This window comes from Eutrema salsugineum, unplaced genomic scaffold, assembly GCF_000478725.1.
Source record: "Eutrema salsugineum unplaced genomic scaffold, Eutsalg1_0 scaffold_22, whole genome shotgun sequence".
Taxonomy (NCBI): domain Eukaryota; kingdom Viridiplantae; phylum Streptophyta; class Magnoliopsida; order Brassicales; family Brassicaceae; genus Eutrema; species Eutrema salsugineum.
This window is the reverse complement of record NW_006256812.1, coordinates 303,220-316,694: the sequence shown is the minus strand read 5'-3', so window position 1 is coordinate 316,694 and position 13,475 is coordinate 303,220. Positions and strand designations below refer to the sequence as shown.

At 37.7% G+C, this 13,475-nt stretch overlaps 4 protein-coding genes across 4 annotated transcripts; 2 read left to right on the top strand and 2 right to left on the bottom strand.

Moving 5' to 3' along the window:
* The first annotated feature begins 134 nt into the window (after positions 1-134).
* On the top strand, positions 135-3,221 carry LOC18015847 (MLO-like protein 15). The gene is made up of 14 exons (XM_006397523.2): positions 135-251; positions 347-404; positions 583-800; positions 1,026-1,142; positions 1,303-1,363; positions 1,449-1,546; positions 1,659-1,733; positions 1,833-1,921; positions 2,008-2,057; positions 2,146-2,186; positions 2,259-2,468; positions 2,565-2,632; positions 2,728-2,788; positions 2,900-3,221. Exons 1-14 carry the CDS (start codon positions 135-137, stop codon positions 3,152-3,154), a joined length of 1,518 nt encoding a protein of 505 aa, XP_006397586.1. The 3' UTR covers positions 3,155-3,221.
* A 276-nt stretch (positions 3,222-3,497) lies between these two features.
* On the bottom strand, positions 3,498-6,961 carry LOC18015845 (guanosine nucleotide diphosphate dissociation inhibitor 1). The gene is made up of 13 exons (XM_006397522.2): positions 6,756-6,961; positions 6,292-6,354; positions 6,108-6,191; positions 5,902-6,009; positions 5,637-5,809; positions 5,433-5,544; positions 5,243-5,323; positions 5,052-5,114; positions 4,863-4,964; positions 4,501-4,625; positions 3,954-4,164; positions 3,783-3,857; positions 3,498-3,696 (listed from the first exon to the last, which is right to left on the bottom strand). Exons 1-13 carry the CDS (start codon positions 6,840-6,842, stop codon positions 3,646-3,648), a joined length of 1,335 nt encoding a protein of 444 aa, XP_006397585.1. The 5' UTR covers positions 6,843-6,961; the 3' UTR covers positions 3,498-3,645.
* A 587-nt stretch (positions 6,962-7,548) lies between these two features.
* On the top strand, positions 7,549-10,818 carry LOC18015846 (ankyrin repeat protein SKIP35). The gene is made up of 4 exons (XM_006397520.2): positions 7,549-7,657; positions 7,841-8,875; positions 9,172-9,604; positions 9,677-10,818. Exons 2-4 carry the CDS (start codon positions 8,262-8,264, stop codon positions 10,484-10,486), a joined length of 1,857 nt encoding a protein of 618 aa, XP_006397583.1. The 5' UTR covers positions 7,549-7,657; positions 7,841-8,261; the 3' UTR covers positions 10,487-10,818.
* A 110-nt stretch (positions 10,819-10,928) lies between these two features.
* On the bottom strand, positions 10,929-12,206 carry LOC18015844 (ARGOS-like protein). The gene is made up of 2 exons (XM_006397521.2): positions 11,854-12,206; positions 10,929-11,691 (listed from the first exon to the last, which is right to left on the bottom strand). Exon 2 carries the CDS (start codon positions 11,451-11,453, stop codon positions 11,052-11,054), a length of 402 nt encoding a protein of 133 aa, XP_006397584.1. The 5' UTR covers positions 11,454-11,691; positions 11,854-12,206; the 3' UTR covers positions 10,929-11,051.
* Between the last annotated feature and the right edge of the window lie 1,269 nt (positions 12,207-13,475).

Genomic DNA, 13,475 nt, shown 5'->3' with positions numbered 1-13,475 from the left:
GATGGATGATTTGAAAAATCGAAATTATTGACATGCTTTAACAATAAAAACAAATAATTTGGTCAACGCATTACAAAATATATAAACCACCAAACAATGGATCAAGAAAATGATCAAGAATCACCGGAGAGAAAATGGCGGGAGGAGGAACGACCTTAGAGTACACACCAACTTGGGTGGTGGCTCTCGTCTGCTCCGTCATCGTCTCCATCTCTTTCGCCGTCGAGCGTTTCCTCCACCGTGCCGGAAAGGTTAATTATATCTATAGAATAAAGCATGTACGTGTATATGTAGAATCTTATTACGTTGTTGACTATATGTGTATATACATAAATTTTGAGTACAGCACTTTCAGAAGAACGACCAGAAGCAGCTTTTCGGGGCATTGCAGAAGATCAAAGAAGGTGATTTCACGTTTTAGCCCAATATTTATAGAATGTCACAGATTAGTCCTCTTGTTTTGAAATTTACATTCTCAACTCAATTAAATCAATGGAAATGAAAACCCAATTCACTTCACTATCGTTTCTAACTTAATTCTTGGATAAAAACATGTGATTGTTTGGATGGAATTGGGAACAGAACTTATGCTGCTAGGGTTCATTTCGTTGCTATTATCAGTAAGCCAGTCCAAAATAGCAAAGATTTGCATATCAAAGGGCTTAAGTGAAAAGTTTCTCCCTTGTAAGAAACCAAAGGTTGATAAGTCCCTCAAAGACTCCTCCCATTTCCAGTTCAGCTTCACCGCCCGTCATCTCCTCGCCGAAGATTCCACCGCCGGAGATTATTGCTCCCAAAAGGTATATTTGGTCAAAAACCAACCAAAAATCTCGTTTTGTAATATTTTTTGTTTGTCTTGCACGTTCTGAGCATTAGTTACGATATTCTCTAAGATATGTAGTACGATTGGACTTTGAAGACGTGCATGCATACAATAGAGAAATATTCTATATTGTATGATATTACATAATTAACGAAACTAATTTCTTTTGGATTTGTTTTTTGTGATAATGTTTAAAATTCAGGGAAAGGCTCCGTTAATGTCAGTATCAGCTTTGCACGAGCTTCATATTTTCATCTTTGTATTAGCGGTTGCCCACATTATTTTCTGCCTCCTGACCATTATTTTCGGCACCATGAAGGTATTTTACTTATTTACAAATAATACTACTTTTATCTTTGAAAATAGGGATGACAACCTTACTCTAAAACAAGAGAGGGAACACCACAATATTCAATTGCCAACTTATATAAGCATAATAAGTTTGTCTAATGATCATAACATTACGTTATGGCAAATAGATAATGCAATGGAGAAAATGGGAGGATCAAGTTTTAGAAAAGGACTACGACGCAGACCAAGGTATTATACAATTTTAATAATTTTCATTTTTGTGGATTATTAGTCATTTTTACATTAATCCGTGTTATACACACACACTACACAGTGATCCAGAAGAAAAAATTCACAGCGGTTCAAGAACACGAATTCATCAGGGGACGATTTCTTGGGGTTGGAAAAGCAGATGCTTGCTTTGGATGGATGGTGAGTGTTTTTTGTTTGCTACTAAAGACAAAGTGATCTTAATTCTTTAGACATGTTTGCATGTATATGACGTACACGTTTTAAAGTTTGAGTGTCTTCTTGTTCATTGCAGCATTCGTTTATGAAACAATTTCTTGGATCAGTCAATGAATCGGATTACATCACGATGAGGCTAGGCTTCATCACGGTATATTTCTCTGGATTTTGATCTGCCAATTGAGTTTCTCTCTCAAATCACATCTAAAGACAACTTCCTCTTTTGTTCTTCTTAAACTCTATAATATAGACTCATTGCAAGACCAACCCAAAATTCAATTTCCATAAGTATTTGATGCGTGCCCTTAATTCTGATTTCAAGAAAGTTGTTGGTATCAGGTAAAAAAGTTCTTGATTCTCTTCTAGTGTATACTTATTCAAATATATTTCTCGATTCCGTTCTAATCTATTATATGAAATTGCAGTTGGTACCTTTGGGTATTTGTGGTTCTCTTCTTGCTTCTAAACATTGCTGGTGAGAAGACATCTTTTAACTTCGATCCAAACCAGTTTTATTCTCTTCTTTTGTCGGTTTATGATCATCGAATCCATCTTTCTTGCAGCATGGCATATTTACTTTTGGATAGCTTTTATTCCCTTGATTGTAAGTCCCTGAACCAATCCTCCATGTCTATGCTTCAAAACCAGTCTTCATTTACGCCGATTTTCTCCTCAGCTTTTGCTTGCCGTGGGGACAAAGTTGGAGCATATCATCACAGATTTGGCTCATGAAGTTGCAGAGAAACACATTGCTGTCGAAGGAGATCTGGTAGTGCGACCATCAGATGATTTATTCTGGTTTAAAAGTCCCCGGCTAGTTCTCTTCTTGATCCATTTCATTCTTTTCCAAAACTCATTCGAATTGGCCTTCATCTTCTTTATCTTCGTAAGTTCTCTTACCACCACTATTGGGATCTAAACCAATATCCAGAAAGGAAACAAATCTCTCAAAAAGATTCCTGCAATTGTAACAAAAAAACAGGTTGAATATGGTTTTGATTCTTGCATTATGGGACAAGTCAAATTCATAATCCCCAGACTCGTCATCGGGTAATAACCAAAGCTTAATATATGTCCTTGAAAGTTTCTTGATCTTGAAGTGTAGAACCTTTTTGACTCTGTTTATTTTTTCTTTGTCTCTTCAGGGTATTAGTTCAGCTTCTCTGCAGTTACAGTACCTTACCGCTCTATGCCCTCGTTACTCAGGTACAGATTTAGCATCTCCCATTCATTCTGTCTGATACCAACTGGACAGAGACATAAACTCAAAACCACACTTGTTTGTTATTCTTCTTGTCTTTGACTTGTGGTGAAAAGATGGGAAGTTCATACAAAGGTGCAATATTCAACGAGCAGACACAGCAACAGATTGTTGGATGGGCAAAGATGGCTAAAAAAGGAGTGAAGAAAGGCTCAAGTCATGCAGGTACCAGTCATGGTGGTAGTCCAAACCCTCTAGCTACTCCTTCACCGCGCTCTATTCAGTTGCAGTCGCTACTAGGAAAAGGCTCGTCTCAACAAAATCACCATTCTGAGTCTGAGGGAAAACCAGAGATTGTGCAGGCAGATTAATACTCAGTTATATACTTCATAAACAAAAGCTTCCCTCATCAGATTCCATTTCAGAAAGAAAAAAGAAATTACTTCTTGAGCTTTGTATGGGTATATAAAACTGAGTTTGACGGTGTTGTAAGAAATACTGTATATAAAGCAGAGATGCTTCGATTCTCTCTTACAAACACTACATGTATGTGGGAGAAAACATTTTGAGCCTATATGGCAGAGAACTTTGGAGACAATCTTGTAGCTAACATTACAAACTCCAACATAGACTTTGGTCGTTAAAAGTGTATATATAATTAACCATTGAATCAGTAAGCAAAGACCAACTACCAATGTTTGTGAAACAAAAGTATAAAACGGATGTTTTAAATTTGGATTTCTGTCTAATAGTTTAGAATCACAAAGGCCTGTAGGCGAGTGTTTTTTTTTGTTTTCTTAACATGGGCACAGCCCTACATCATTTGGTGACTAGAGAGAGAGAGAGCTTGCATTTTTCTCCATCATTCCTCTGCAGCACTAGCTGCGTTAAGATCCACACTTAGATCCAATTCCTGCAACACAAAAAGTGATCACTTCCAGCTCGCACAAGATGTCAGGGTTGATAAATTAAAAAAATCGCTATATTTGCGAGCATTACCTTTCCGGTGATCAATTTATACATGTTCAACACATCAACAACAGTTGTGTCAAAATGTGTTGTAGCATCATAGCTCTGTTTAGGACAGCAAAACAAGAGGTTATTAGAAACCAGGCACTTAAGATGCTCACAAAATAAAAGACATAAGGTCACATATTTTCTATAACTTACGGTTGATATGAAACAGTTGTCCAAAGTGGGTTCGTTGACAGGCTCGTATCTATCATAGATGTCGAAGAACAGCTCATCAACAGGTCCCAGAAGGTCGATTCCAGGCTTCAGCTCGGTCTGAGGGTTGTCAGTCTCTGCGTCTGTCGACACAAATGCTATGAATTTTCCCTTGGGAGCAACGTTGTGTGAATACGAACAACAGAAGACATACCTGACATTTACAATCAAGTAATCATGAGCCGAGAAACAAACATATCAATCGACTCAAGGTTTTATACATGGCCAGATTTTATAGGGTATGTGTGTGTATTGTCCTCAAGAAATTGATATTACTGACTAGAATTTCTTGCCAACCTTAGTCTAAAGAGGAATCAAGTCGATATCTCAGCAAGCTCATGAGCACAAGTCAGGAAAAATGACATCAGACACTTAGCTACCATAAAGAAAAAAATATATACACCTGTCGTTTAACTTCCATTCAGTCATTCAGAGTTTCAGACTCATTTACTTCTATCAGTGAAACCACAAGATGAATAAGAGAACTCACATGTCTGATTTGCGGCCCAATTGCTTTTGGGGTAGGATGACTTGCACTGAGTGAGAATCATTGGTGTTTGGAATGGGGTGGCTCATAATGGCAATCGCTCTAGCAACCCTGCCAATCTTCCTGACCTGTTTGAGTAGGATTTTAAAAGGTAAATAACATATCAAAAACATAACCCGGAAAAAGTCGGAGATTTGAAAATTGCCTAACAGGTTAGCATTCTGATAAACAAACCAGAGAACATATGGAAGTTATATGCACTGAATAAAAAACAATCAACGATATCTCCCGGCTCCCATGGAGAAGCATCAGACAAAGCTAAATGTCAGTGTAAAGTTCAAAAGATCTGTGATTGCGGTCATTACCTTGTTAGGCAGGTAAGAAGGATCGCAGACAACTTTCTTGCATTTGGCAGTCTCTCCCTCAGATGTAACACCAGTAACCTTACCTTCCTCGTCGAACTCTACCTGTTATAAAAGTCACAAGCTTTCCTTCTGTGAGCAGCGGAATTAGCAAAACAAAGAGCTACAGAGATGAGGAAGCCAAAGACATACCTTGCACTCAGGTTTATTCAACATGTAAGTCCCACCATAGACAGCACTAAGTCGTGCAAATGCCTGAAACAAGGATGAGAAGAACAAAAGTTCATAGAGTATCCAGACAATGTAATCCAAAACATGAAAATAGTTGAACCGACCAAATAAAGCATTTATCTAAAGGAAAAAAATTAAGAAAAGAGAAGAACCTGAGGCAATTCTCCCAACCCATAGAGAGGATAGATATATGGTGAACCTCCTTGGAAACGTGCAAGGGATTCCGCGTAGAGCTGATAAAACAAATAAAGCCCGAGTGTTAAAATTGCCTAACTCAGAGCAGAATGTAAGACTTTAAAAAAAAGGGGAGCTATATTTCAAAGTCTCATGAGAGCAGTTCACCTTCATTCTCATTACAGTATCATATGCAGGTTGATGGAGATGGTTGTCATTACTGTGAAGTGCCACCGCATGACCAATAAAGTCAATAGTATTTTCATCAAGACCGAATTTCCTGCCAAAGTGTTATCTAATAGTTAGCAGCAGATTGTCTAAATCAGATATTGACGACATCATACTACAGAAGGCAACAGAACAGCAGCTTACGCAATCAATTCCTTAGTCGTAACCCTCTTCAAATCCACTCCATCATGTGTTTTTGGGTCCTTCTCATCGTATTCCTGAACATAACTGAAAAACTTTCCAGCTCGACGTTTCTCAAAAATACCCATAAGAGGAGATTTGAGGGCCTCCATTGGAGTTGCTGGCACCTTTTGAACCTGTAGGATATTAACAGTTAAAAATCACTTTTTTTTTAAAATGACTTAAACTACAAAAACTGCGGCCAGCACGTCAGGTGAAAAACTTGTACCTTGCCCTTGACAAAAACATAGCTTCCATCAACAGCTTTAAAAGACAAGTACTTCGTCACATCTGTATGAATAAGGACACGAACAAGCTTGCCATTTGCCATCATAAACTGGTCCGCCACATCAAGAGAGAAAGCAGTTAGTGATTCTTACTAGTACAAATAAGCTAGAGAAGGGACTATTAGCTGGCGAGTAGCTAATATCATACCTTAGGCATCATGTCAACATTGTAGTCTCTGCTAGAGCCTAAATGAGCAGGAGCCTTTTCTTCTCCCCTGAACTTCTTCCACAGCTGGTAAAACAAAGCAATATCAATAACGCTCGCTAATGGACCAATGGAAAGTTTTACCACAAAAAAAAAATCTTAGTATAGCTTTTCAGGGAGGATCGACCTGATTGAGATTAAGCGATGTCGACTCTCCACCGTAGTAGTCATTCCTGTCCATGTGAAGTACCTATTTGGAGTATGCACAAAACTACATCATTAGTCGACCAATGTGATGATTACTTTAAAAAAAAGAGCTGGCTCATTGATCAAAGACAATATCAGCTAATCCCATAGAATATAGTATTCCTGTGAGATGCCGCCTCAATAACCAATGCATCAACTCAGATTGTGGGAGAAAACTCATCTCGAAGCTCAAAAAGCTATCAACTTTTCGATGAAAATTCATCGATAGCCAGATCGGAAACCGGAGCTTAAAATCATGCAATCGGAGATATAAGTCTCACTAAGATCCGTTCATCATGATACGAATTAAAGTCAGAATCCAAAATTTCTCCGGATCAAGCAACAATCGAAAGTCAAGCATGGATTCATACAAAAAAAAAAAAAAGAAGAGGTGAGGAAAGAGACCTTAAGACCATCGACGGAGAGAAGACCACTAAGGATGCACTCCTTGAGACCAGTACCGAGAACAATAACTTCGTACTCTTCATCCATGGCTGATCGCTGAAAGACTCACAAAGACGAAAGAGAGGGACTTTTAGTAGGCGACCGTCGAGAGAGATCGGTGATGGCACCCTCCCCTATATTGTATCAGAAATAATATAAAATACAAATCTCAAAGATGCTTGCTTTGTTAAATGGGTTACACTGTCGAATAAAATTAATATCACTTTTCCTAATCTCATTATTGAAACGGATGATCATAATGTAAAAATGAAGGGGGCAATCAAAATACAGTATTACACTGTTAGAGTGTCTTCAACAATAAACTTTGAAAATTACCTCCCAAAAAAAAAGTAAAAAGAAAAGATTGTGGAAATTACATTCCAGAAACGAAATATAGAAATTTTTTTCTATCACATATAGAACTCTTCGGTGACATTTTTGAACAAAACTAATTTTGTTAGCATAGTTGTCCAAGTAACTAATTTAATAAGAGTCAATTTGCATTTTCTAAATAATTCGGTGCTCTTAGGTTAATAACCGATTGATTAGCCCAAAAAGACACTTTTGCTTAAGGCATTTAGGAAATGAAATGTCATCTATTTTTGATTATAAATAACAATTTACATTTTCTTCTTTTTTGATAGATTATTGTTTTGTTCCAAAATATACACTTTTGCTTCGTCTTCCAAAAATTTGTTACTGCAGATCTGAGAGTGCAAAACAAATTTCTTTCGGTTCATTTTCCACAATAAATAAAATTCTCTGTTAAAAGAAAAAAGGACAGAACTCAAGGCGCAGGGTTTCTCTCTACCTCATTTTCCTGTGTCTCTCTCTCTTAACCTCTCAATGAAAATCTCTTCCAGGTTCCTTCATCTCCCATCTCCCATCTCCCTTCTCATTTCTCATCTACATCTTCTTATGTATTTAAAAATTCGCATTTGGTTATTAAAGTTGTCTCTTTTTTCCCGCGAATCAGATTGTGTTATGCTGCAATTTCCCTCTTTCCTTCGTATGGTTTGTTCTGAATTTCCGATTTAATTTTTCAGGGTCGAATTCTCAAGCGAAACGCGTCAAGGATTTACCCTGTTGACAGTTTTAGGATCAGGGCATGGATTCTGATTGGGATCAGTGCTTGGTTTTGGTTTAAAGCGTTAAGTTTTAGATTTCGATGCTTCTGTTGACTACGTTTTGGTAATAAATCAGAGACCCTTGTCGCTCTCGTGAATCGAGTTTAGTGATTCTATAGCGTTTTCTGGGCCTGAGGGAAGAAAACTCTAGATTTTTCCCTGCATTTTCGCAGGGTTTGATTTCTTGTGTTCTCTCGCAATCTGGAGTGGCTGATTGTGGCTGATTGCGCAATTGGATACAAGTCTGGATTTTTGTTTTTTCACTTGTCCACAGAGGTTTTTGGCTCGTTTTTGGATTCTTGAGCAGTTTTTTTAGTTGTTATTTCAGAAATTTGGGTAGATGGAGAACGAGAGCGTGAGTGATGAGATATACCCTGATGAGCCTGTAAGTTCTGAGTTGGAAACTGAGGAGATCATTATTCAATCTCCAAAGAAAGACTTCCAGGAATTTACAGTGGAAGGAGGCGAAGGGAGTGATGTGGTTTTTGCTAGAGAGGGACCTTTTATAGGTAGTAATGACCAAGCTACAACACAATCGAGCAAATGCTGTGGTTGTAGTGCCAAGAAACTAAAATGCAGTGAAAATATTGATCCTCTTGAGAAGGGAAATCTCGGGAAAGAGAAGAAGCTTAATAGACAGGATAGAATCGAATTGGGACGGCTCTTCCAAGGTGCTGTTAGCTCACAGGATTGGGAACTTTCCGAGAGACTGATTCATCTGGCTGATCTACAAGCTTTGAATGATTTGTTGTGTATTAGTCTAGATTCTATTTGGTTCTTGAGTACGGAGCATGAGCTTCGGGGAATCACGGGATTGATTGCAAAGATCATATGTCATGGTGCTCATGACTATACTAGAGCTACACTTAGGACTTCGTTTCTTGCTTCATGTGTCTCATCTTGCCAGAGCCGGACAGTGAGTCTTGCTGATACTGTTACTGTAATGGCTCAAAGGTACTCATTTGATTCTATTACAAGATTTTTTACCCTTTTCTCATAGTTGTAACGGCAACACACGTTTAGATTGTTAGACAATTGGCTTTCTATCATGATTGTTTGCTTTTTTGTTCTGCTTCATTCAGTTCACTACAGTGTGGCTTACTTGTTACATTGATTGGTTACATCTTAGAGTTGCGTTCTGCTAATATCTCTTGTGTGCATCTTTCTCCTGGTTTATCTTGGGTTAGCTGGTAAGGGTGAGACACCCTTACTTTATAAATCCATTTTTTTTCCATCTTCGGCGTTTCCAGGTTGCACGAGCGTCTCCAGGAGTGTAACGGTGATGAGGTCCTCAAAGCAGAAGCTGGTGCCAAAGTTCAAAAGTTCACTGAATGGGCCCTCAAATGCATAGGTTTCCACTCCCGATGCCAGGGCGCTAGAGACAAAGCTGAGCAAGACTCAGCTGTTGAGATCCAACTCCAGCTTTCTGCTTTCAAGATGTTCTTAGATCTTGCAGGAAACCATCTGTCAGGAAAGGATTTCACAGAAGCCTTTGATGCAGCCTGCTTCCCGCTAACGCTTTTCTCTACCTCGTTTAACCCTGGCTGGGCTTCTGGAATCTCAGCTACTGTGATACATGGATTGCTCGGTATGCTGGTGGAAGGAGGCGCAGATAACGTGAATCAGTGCTTTCTTGAAGCTTCTCGTTTTGGGAGCACAGAACTTGTGCGCATCTTGTTGCAGGTATATCTATTCCTTCATGATTGCTTGCAAGTTTTTGTTATGCGCTCTAACTTTTTCATTTCTCTGATGCAGATTGCTCAAAGGAATAGCTTAGACGTGGATGTCGACTTAGCCCTGGGTTTTGCCTCACACTATAGTAAAATCGAAACGATGGACTGCCTTGTGGAAGAAGGTCACGCCATTTCTTTCTTGGGTCCCTTGATGAGAGCAGCAGAGAGAGGTTGTATGCAAGTAGTCGAATGGTTTGTGAAAAGAGGCTGTCGTGAAATGGAGCTTTGCTTGGCTCTTACAGCCGCAACTTCGAGCAGCCAGGTCGAGATCGCTGCTTATCTCCTTCCTCATGTACCAAGACCAGTCCTCACTGCTCTCAGCATCGAAATCCTCAAAGCAGCCGGCGAAAGAAGCGGTGGTTCCCTCTACGGAGTAGAGTTTCTCCTTAAATCCGATTTCCTCGGGGATCCAGCAGCCACTTATTCAGTTGCAGACACCATTGCAAAGTCAGAAGACGAGTCTGTTCCTTCAGAACTTAAATCGTTTCTCCAAGAACATTGGTCAGAGGCTGCATTCAACCAAGGATTGAGGGAAAGCCGTGAGAACTTCATGAATTTCATGAGGGTTTTGAAGATTGGGGAGTCTGCGATATGTTTAAAGGATCTACCAGCTCCACTGAGAGTTGCAATAGCTTACATGCCGCTGTACAGAGAGTGTGTGAAGGCGGGTGGGCGGTTGCTCTCACAGAAGCTTAGGGGACAGCTCATGGAAGCCGCGAAGCAGCTTCAAGGCTTTGATGTGGACACAGAAGAAGTATACAAAGGTCATCAGCTCATGGCAGTATTGGAGCATCACCTTCCTCTTTTTATGGTCAAAGCTTCTTCTCGCTGAGCAACAATGGATCCAGCTTCCGAGTTATTGGGATTTAACCTCACCCATTTTCTTCATATATAGCTGGAAAAATAAGAACTGATAAACAATCATACCACTACAATTTTGGATCCGGATCCAGTTTTTGAGATGGTGAAAGGAGCTTTGTACAAACTAACGTCCTATGAGAATGTCTTTGTCAAGTCTCTTTCTCTGTCTCTTTACGCATTTTAAACCATTGGAGATAATCAAAACCTTTTGTGTTGTCCTCAACTATAAAACAAATAAAGATACATATGTAATCTTGCTTCTGTCTCGGTGGAAATAATCATATAAAGAAATCTCAAATTCTTTCAATTTTCACATTATGTTCCAATCCCATTATCATGTATTACTTCCAGACCATATAAAAATCATGAAATTGTATAGTAATGCATCAAGAGACAAGTTTACAAATGAAATAATTATACAAAATCTATTACCCTGAAACCTTGCGTAATGACAAATTAAACAATAGACAAAAAAAAAAACCTCCCTTTCTTTGATAGGATTTCTTCAATTTAAGAAAAACGTTTCCTTTTTCGGGTTACATATAACTGCTTGTTACATGTTTGGCATTAGAAGAAGGCATTAGAGCAAGAACCATAAGCAAAACCATAATCCCAATAGGAATCAGAAGGAGCATAAACGGAGGAGGAGGCAATGGAGGAAGAATCAACGGAAGGATCAAGAGAGATGCTGTGAGACCCACAAGCACAACCATAGACTCAAAACTGAAGTAACTCGCCGATATTAGCCTCCTCGGACTGTTCTGAGACGTCAATGTCCGAAAATATTCTTGTTTGCTCATCATCGGAGCTTGAGTTGATCCACGAAAACTAAAGTCTTTTCGGTTCTCTCTTCTCATATCCATGATGTTGTTGTTGCGTGAATAATGATCTTGAATGTTTATGATGTCGTTTTGTAGACTAGAGATTTCACGAATCATCTAAAAGAGGAGTCTTTTTTTTTTGCTTGAGGTTTGATCTGAAAAATCAGATCAATGTATACCCAAATGTCAAAAGCAACTAGCTTTTGGTTTCTTCTGTCAATGTAGCTTGGATGAAGAAACTTTGAAGATGAAATTACTTTTCCGAAATGCAGATAAATATCCGACGATTGTTTTTCTTTTGTTGGAACTAGAAAGACGATACTTTTGTTTCCCGGTAGAGAAGATTCGATTGGAGCTGCAAGAGAAAATCATCGACGTTTTGATCAGTAAATCGTTATGACTCGTAGATATAAACAGGTAACAAAAACCAATATTGAGCAACGAATCAAACAAAGATTTTGAGAGAATAAAACAGAAAAATTTATATATCTTCTTTCTTATGTGAGAAAGCAATTACCTTTTAAGTCGTAAGAGCGATACTCTCCTTCAGCAGCGAGAAGAAGAAGACGAAATTAACGTTTGAAATCGAAATCTTGGTTGGAAGCTTTTATGCAGAGGAACAAGAAGAAAAATGAAATCTTTCTTTGTTTGTAAGAAAATACAGAAGAAGAAATAAAGTGGGTATGGTTTGATATGAAATAAACAAGTAAAAGATATAATGAAGAAGACAAGTAGCAATAAAAAAGGAAATAAATAATCTTTAAGATTGGACTGTGGAATCAGAGAAGAAACAGGAAAGAGAGGAAGGTTCAGTGAATTTACAGATTTCTTCATAAGAATAAAAAACAAAATAAAGTTAACATTTTCTCTTTTGGGGGTGACAAGTGTGAGAAGCAAGTTGCTGATTCTGGAAGGTCTTAAACTGTGAATTAGAGAATACTTTGCTTTCTCTCTATCTCTCTCTCTCTCTCTCTTCACAATCACAGTTGGTTCTTCTCCCCTAGACACTTTCTCTTTCTTAAGATGACGTAAGCTGGAATTTATTTGAAGTAAGCCTCTCCTTGAAATAGAAGTTCCAGTTGCTTTATATTTTGTTTTGGTAATATTCAATGGTGTTTTCAATTAAAATCATCTTAACTTTACCAGTGTTCGTGTATTGTAGTCATGATATTTTACATGAAAAATAAACAAGCACTCGTGATTTTTTGCCTTTCTGAGTTGTAGGCTTTTAGCATCGTATTTTTAATTAAGATTTAAAGTAATAGCTGGTGATACAAAAACTTATAAATTGTTAACCAGTTGATGTTAGAAAAAAGGTTGTTTCTTTAGCTGCAGAGATTTATAAAGAAAACGCATTATATCTGTATAGAAAAATCAGAACCATCAATAATTAAAGATCGATAACTATTATATTTGGTATTTTGGTAACTTAATCTGTCTTCTATATATTATGTTCTGTTTGTTACAGTACCATTATCGTTCAGAGTTGTAATCTATTGAAAGTTTGAAACTATGGACGAAAAACGTACTAATCAAAGATTCGAATTCATCTGCATTTATATATGGTGAATTCAAGGGATAACATGATTAACAAATTGAAAGTGGTGAATAAAAAAAGTATCAAAGGTTGACAAAAAAAAAACGTATCAAAGAGTCTGTATATATAAAGTATATATATAATAAAAATTTCCCACCATATAATAATGGTGTCTATGTTTATCGAGCAATTAGGACCCATATTGTTAATCTTCTCTTCGGCATTTCATGTGGTGGATATATCATATAATCGTTCTTAGTGGGACAGTTAATTGGTCCAGTATTTATTTTTCTTTTAGTTTTATGCCTTTCTTTGGTTTGATAAATAGTTTGTTTGTTTTTTCTAATCGTTACTACTATCTTCTTCTTCTGCCCATAAGTTTTATTTCCAAATATTAAAAGCAATGCGAACTTATAGAGCTATACAATTTGTGAGAATTTATGTATTTTACATTTGATTGCCTATACTACTTTTGGTTACGTGACTAAAGAGGGACACGGAATTTTCGTGAGCAGCTATTTTTTGGCCTTTCGGGTATAAACCAACTGACAGATTACCAATACATTACTTATTTATCCAAATTCAATGAATCACATACATAA

What these genes read in the sequence shown, in the direction of transcription:
- LOC18015847 (XM_006397523.2), top strand. Translation starts at nt 135, where the DNA reads ATGGCGGGAGGAGGAACGACCTTAGAGTACACACCAACTTGGGTGGTG. An exon ending in TGAGGCTAGGCTTCATCACG is followed by an intron (nt 1,734 to 1,832) that starts GTATATTTCTCT and finishes TCTATAATATAG; the next exon opens with ACTCATTGCAAGACCAACCC. An exon ending in TCTATGCCCTCGTTACTCAG is followed by an intron (nt 2,789 to 2,899) that starts GTACAGATTTAG and finishes TGTGGTGAAAAG; the next exon opens with ATGGGAAGTTCATACAAAGG.
- LOC18015845 (XM_006397522.2), bottom strand. Translation starts at nt 6,842, where the DNA reads ATGGATGAAGAGTACGAAGTTATTGTTCTCGGTACTGGTCTCAAGGAG. An exon ending in ACGACTAAGGAATTGATTGC is followed by an intron (nt 5,545 to 5,636) that starts GTAAGCTGCTGT and finishes ACACTTTGGCAG; the next exon opens with GAAATTCGGTCTTGATGAAA. An exon ending in CTTCTTACCTGCCTAACAAG is followed by an intron (nt 4,626 to 4,862) that starts GTAATGACCGCA and finishes CTACTCAAACAG; the next exon opens with GTCAGGAAGATTGGCAGGGT.
- LOC18015846 (XM_006397520.2), top strand. Translation starts at nt 8,262, where the DNA reads ATGGAGAACGAGAGCGTGAGTGATGAGATATACCCTGATGAGCCTGTA. An exon ending in GTTACTGTAATGGCTCAAAG is followed by an intron (nt 8,876 to 9,171) that starts GTACTCATTTGA and finishes CGGCGTTTCCAG; the next exon opens with GTTGCACGAGCGTCTCCAGG. An exon ending in TTGTGCGCATCTTGTTGCAG is followed by an intron (nt 9,605 to 9,676) that starts GTATATCTATTC and finishes TCTCTGATGCAG; the next exon opens with ATTGCTCAAAGGAATAGCTT.
- LOC18015844 (XM_006397521.2), bottom strand. Translation starts at nt 11,453, where the DNA reads ATGATTCGTGAAATCTCTAGTCTACAAAACGACATCATAAACATTCAA.